Here is a 6,000-nt window from a genome sequence, read left to right on the forward strand (position 1 = left end):
GGTGATTATGGCATTGAAGACCCAGTTCAAATCAACTCTCAACTATGAAACTCACTGGGTACCTCTGGGTCAGCTTTCTCTCAGTTCAACTACTCAACATGTCTCTTGTAAGAAAAAGAAAAGGAAGGAGGGAACCCTACAAACAGCACTTTGACCTCTTGGAAGAAAGCTGGACATAAACATAACCATAGAAAAATAGTTCTACAGCATAATGGCTGGAACTGTGAGGGAGGCACTGTAGATTCCCGTGGTCAAAAGCTCTTGCCTTGTTCCTACTAGGCTCTTCCCCAGCCCAGCTGAAGTCAAGGTAGTTGGGAGCTGGATGGCATATACATTTAATAAATAAAGGGTGCCATGCCACTATTTCACAGTCATTTGTATTTTGAGCAGTTCTCTTTTCCCTTTGCAAAAGTTAAATTGCCTAGTCCCTATTTCACCATGTTCTTTAAATGGAGCAATCAGGGATTTTTTTCCTTCACTATGAAAACAAATGCAGCAAAGGCAATGTTGAGGACCAGCTGGAAGCTAGCTTTTTAGATTCCATTTGGTCAACTGGAGAGAACATTGATCAATTCATGGGGAGTATTGTTAACTACAAAAATGGCAACAATAAGGACACTTTATTTTATTAATTTATTTTTTATCCTGCCTTTATTATTTTTTACAACTAACTCAAGGTGCTGAAAATACCTATTACTCCTTCCTCCTCCTATTTTCCCCATAACAACCACCCTGTGAAGTGAGTTGGGCTGAGAGGGAGTGACTGGCCCAAAGTCAGCTGGCTGGCTTTCATGCCTAAGGCAGGACTAGAGCTCTCAGTCTCCTGGTTTCTAGCCCATTGCCTTAACCACTAGACCAAACTGGCAGGGTACTTCTGAGGTTTCATGGGATGGTAACAATGGCTGTGTTGGGGCAGCCTGTTATTAGTTTGGGATACTAAATAAAGCTCCAACTTCCCTCCTAGAAGTATCCATAGAACATGGGAGGAGAGGCTGAGACCAGCCTGTGGACCTCCACATACTGAAAGCAAAAACATCTGCAATGGGAGATGGTGGAGAATGGAAGACACCACCATGATTCAAAGCCCCTTTGTATATGGGTATGACACTGTGCCCCCCTTTTTGATCACTTGTGGATAGATTTGGATGAGAAACATGCTTTTAGCAATACTGTTTCATTTCTCGTTAGAATTTTTCCAACAGAATATTTTGATCAGGATTTCAATGTCAATCATACCTAATTAAGATGTAATTTTCCATTTATCCATCTTTAAAGGCTTCCCTCTTCCATATACAGGATGAGCTTGCACATTTTATTTCACAATTCACTAAAAGCCGAAGTATTTTCCTTTTGTTCAACACTATAAATATTTCAATTTATGAAAAAGCTGGATTATTGTAATTCTTTTCAGAGAACTAAAGTTCCAGTCTTAAACTATTTTCATTAAAACACAGGAAAGTCAAAGCAAAGGGCTACAGCATTATACAGATATAACAGGCAGCTGCGGAATAGCTACTTCCAACAGGAACTATGTTCCACTGAGACCAGGAGAATGGTTGTCTTTCCCTTCATTTACCCCCACCGTATTTCAGAAAAGCTAAGTAAGATCAGATCTACTTAACACTTGGATAGGAGAACACTGGGGAAATCCAAGGGACAAAAACTAATCTGGGAAGTCAAAAAATATCCTGGAAGCAATGGAAAACCACACCTGTTCAGGTGGTCACCAGGGGTGAATTTCATTGAAAGCAGACTTTTAACTTTTAATATGTTTTGCCTTTATGAGAAGCAAAGGTGATGATTCACACAACTGAGTGAAGACACCCAAGTGTGATGTAATGTCATGAGAATGTGGAGCTAATAGAAAAAAGATACCTCAGGCCTGGGAAAGTAGAAAGCATGAGAGCCAAACTCAAAACAACTCCACCTTGATTGGATTAGATGCAAACTGAAATAGAGAGGGGCTTTGATAGGCTTTCAAGATTCTGTTAAATTGCCCTAGCCACACTAAAGTATTTTGCAAGACCCTTAGCAGCTCATGTATACTTTACCTCTAAGGGCTGACAACCCTAAAATAAATGTGACTATTCCCATCTTGGTTTGCATTATATCCTTGACATGTTTCATGTTCAAATAATATTCATAAGAACATTTCTAAGCTCAAATTTTCCATGTCATTCTGCAGTTGAGACAAAATGTCATTCTAACAATTAAGAAGATCAGTGCTGTTAAGAATATTTGATATATAAGCTCCAGTGAAATGAGTTGGGGCTGCTCAAGCTATTGCTCATTTTAACTGGCCTGAAGTCATTACATTTTTCAGGAGATAATGTCTCTGATATCTTTTCCAACCCAAAAGGAAAAAATTGTTCCTGCAACCACAAGAAAAATAATACCCAGCTTCTCCAGGGTACTGCACCATTACAGAAGAAGCAGTTGAGACTACGGCAAACAGTAAGCACTGTTCAGCATATTAGCATCTTCTTCATATGCATAATGGGAAGATAACATTCCTTTATATAAACTGTGCAGACTGTACTGAATCAAACATAGTGATTTTACACTTATTTTACACCCATTTTTAAATGTGCTTTGAGAAAGCATCTTTCCTTGGCACTATTTCAGACAGCAATCTATGCCACTGCAATCTGGAAGCCTCTCTCCCAAATTTATAGTGTCTGGTTGGTTTACACAGGTGGCAAAGCAGGCTTATGAAACAATCTCTGAATTGTTATTTTACCAACTAAATGTAGGCTTACTTTTTGGTCAGGAACTGGAAAAAGTTAGGAAGGTTTTGGAAACTAGATAAAAATTGAAGCTGTTCTTAATGTTGTTCAGATAAGCATTTATGGGCAGATGAATTAACTGATTACTGAAAAATAATATAGTAGTGGAAAGTTTTATTTACTCCTTCCCCATATTTACCTCAACATACTTTTACATGTCTTATCTGTATCCTGGTAAAAGCTCAACAAGATTGAACTAATGTTGAACCTACTCCTGTAGCTATCTTGTTGACTTTGTCTATATTTGTTTTCTAAGTTATTTTATTTATTTATGACTAATCATGGGCTAAACAAAATTGCATCACTGAAAAAGTTTATATGAGATTTGACCAACGGCTCCTTTGTAACTTCCAAAAATAATGTTTCAAGTACTGGCGAAAAGATACCCCCATTTTTTTTAAAGTCTCTCTCAATTGTCATCACATTGTCAAATTCAATTTGAAAATAATATAGTAATTCACAGACTGGAAAAACTGGAACTAGAAAAGTTGACTCCATTTTAACGTTTTGACTGTGGCTGCACAAGACCTTGTATGATGCAGGTAAGCAGAACACCTAAATATTGCAATCCTAAGGTAAAGATAAAGGTTTCCCTTGACATTAAGTCCAGTCGTGTCCGACTCTAGGGGGCGGTGCTCATCTCCGTTTCAAAGCCGAAGAGCCGGCGTTTGTCCGTAGACACTTCCGTGGTCATGTGGCCAGCATGACTAAACTGAAGCGGTACCTATTAATCTACTCACATTTGCATGTTTTCGAACTGCTAGGTTGGCAGGAGCTGGGACTAGCAACAGGAGCTCACCCTGTCACGCGGATTCGAATCGCCGACCCTCTGATCGGCAAGCTCAGCAGCTCAGCGGTTTAACCTGCAGTGCCACCACGTCCCTACACAGTGTTTTTTTTCCTGTTTTCAGAACACTGAATGATGAACAAGTCAGCCCAACTACTATCCTATGGCCCACCTGAAAAACCATCTCACCTACAGCAGATACATAACACTATGGACTTGGCTCTTCTAGGGAATTCTAAGGGGTTAAGATCAAACAGTTCAAATATCTAATCTTAAAACAAAACCTTTCTATTACATTCTCTTCCCAGGCTGATGAATAATCCAGAAATCTTCATTTTTTCTGAAGTTTCACTCAGAATATCTTTTGCTGCCCTCCCACAGAATGATACACAGTGTTACAATACAATCCATAAATTAAGATATATCTGAAAGTGTTCCTGAATTATTAACATGCCTGGTCTGGAAAAAAAAATATGAACCCTGTCCAACTGCACAGAGCAGCATGCTTCTGGTCTGCCCACCACCCACAGCAACAGAAAGCTCCAGTGCTTACCATGATTGGGGTTCTGTTAGTAAATAGTTCTGTATGTAACTGGCAGTATATCACAGTCATTAATTCTGTAAACCAGCACACAAAGTTCCCTGGAAGTCTTAAGCGAAAATGGAAGACCAAGAAAACTAACCACTTATCTGAAAACACAACCATAGCACACACACACACACAAATAAAATAAAACCCAGTGGATTTTAAAGGGCAACCAACCTCCTTCCAACACTACAGTGGCATCCACTTACAACAAATGTAGCCATCTCCCTTCTCTCCCATGAAGACCCCCTTGCAGGCAAAAATCCCAGGAGACCTTTGAGAAACATACCATACATATACATATACATCTATATAGGAGTACAACTCACATCTCTGAATTTGTTCCAGTATTTATCTTTGTCATATTGGGAAACAGTGCTCAGCCATTTGTCATTGTCCAAAAAATTGCCATTGTTGCTGCTACGAATGGTGATCTCTGGATGCCTGCCCTCCGCTTGCAGAAAACACCAAAGCGCTATGGCTAATATCCTGTACATCTGGCAAAAGAGGAAGAAGAAAGGAAGAGTGGAAGGATGCGGAGAAGGGAGACGACGAATACCGCTCGCTCGGTCAGCCACTGAAAAAACAAACAAGTGTTCAACACGCAGCTGGGAGAGTAACAATAGGAGGGACAACGTGGGCTAGTCAGGTACGCTGGGGAACCGAGCTGCCTCACCACCAGCTTCCCCGCTGTGCAGAGCACGGAGGGCCACCGTGCGATTTAAAGCGAACTGCAAAACAAGCAGCAGCCACAGAGAGGCCACAAGCGGTTGGGTTCTCGGCAAAGTTTGAGGGGACCAGGTGGGATTTCTCCTCAGAATCCCGCCCTGTCCTCCCCGCCAAAAGCTTTGAGCAGCCGCCCCTCCACTCGAGAACGTGACGAAACCGAGGCGGGCGCGCGATGCCACTCCGCTGCCTTCCCTCCGCCAGGCAAGCAACCTGCAAGTTTTCCGGCCCAGATGCTCTAGTTCTACTCACCTTCAGCCAAAATGCTTTGCTGTCGGCGGCTCTGTCACTCTTTGCAGCCGCCTCCGGGTCGCCGACTCCCCCCGCCCCCTCCGGGTTAGATCGGAGTAAAACCCCGGAAAGCCCGCTAAAGCTTCGCCCAGCTGCTTTGTGCGTGCTTGTCGAAGTGTTGGGCTTGGGTTGGGTGCGCGCGCGTTTCCTACAGGCGCGGCGTGAACGATCGAAATCTGGCGCCACTTGGTGACCAACCTAAGGCATTGCCGTTGCTGGAGCAGAAAGCGAGCACGCTCCTTCCCGTCTGTTCCTGGGGCTGGTTCCCCACCGAGGCGAGCTCTTTGAAGCTCACGGGGGCGTTTTGACTGACAACCTTTCATCCTCGAATCTGGTTCATATACGTACGAAGCCATGGAGTGGTTACTACATAAGCTGCAGTTAGCTGGGTTCATGTGCTGTTATAAACCATTGTTTACAAACCATAATAGCTACCTTTGCATATTAAAAAACAAAGCAAAACAAGCTATGATTTAGCAGAATGTGTAAACCTGGCCTATGTCTAACATTTAGGTTATATAGCATTAATGCTTGGATAGCATCTCCACACCAATCTTAGGTATTCATTAGAAGCCAGCATGACATGGTCATAAAAAGGATACAATTATGCATTTGCATCGTGACATCTAACACAAGCAGATACTGTAAGTCACATCATATGCCTGATGATGTTATTTGGCCCCCTTTGCTCTCCTCCATAGAAGTCCATGCTACCAATTATGTTTCAGGCTGGAGTTACATATAATGATACACCATAACGTGGCCTTGTTTGCTTTTGATTTAGTGCAGTGTTTGAACTGTACAACGTTATGGCTCAGACTTGC

General features: G+C 42.1%; 1 protein-coding gene across 1 annotated transcript in view; it reads right to left on the minus strand.

Annotated features, from left to right (window-relative positions):
- Positions 1–5,272, minus strand: part of SPOCK1 (SPARC (osteonectin), cwcv and kazal like domains proteoglycan 1) — a 532,754-nt gene extending 527,482 nt beyond the window's left edge. Inside the window, exons 1-2 of the mRNA XM_063292278.1 lie at positions 5,138–5,272; positions 4,489–4,656 (exon numbers count right to left, since the gene is read on the minus strand). Of these exons, the coding sequence (XP_063148348.1) occupies positions 4,489–4,656 (168 nt within the window). The 5' untranslated portion in view covers positions 5,138–5,272. The remainder of the gene's footprint in view (positions 1–4,488; positions 4,657–5,137) is intronic.
- Between the last annotated feature and the right edge of the window lie 728 nt (positions 5,273–6,000).

Source organism: Candoia aspera, chromosome 2, assembly GCF_035149785.1.
Source record: "Candoia aspera isolate rCanAsp1 chromosome 2, rCanAsp1.hap2, whole genome shotgun sequence".
NCBI classification, from domain to species: domain Eukaryota; kingdom Metazoa; phylum Chordata; class Lepidosauria; order Squamata; family Boidae; genus Candoia; species Candoia aspera.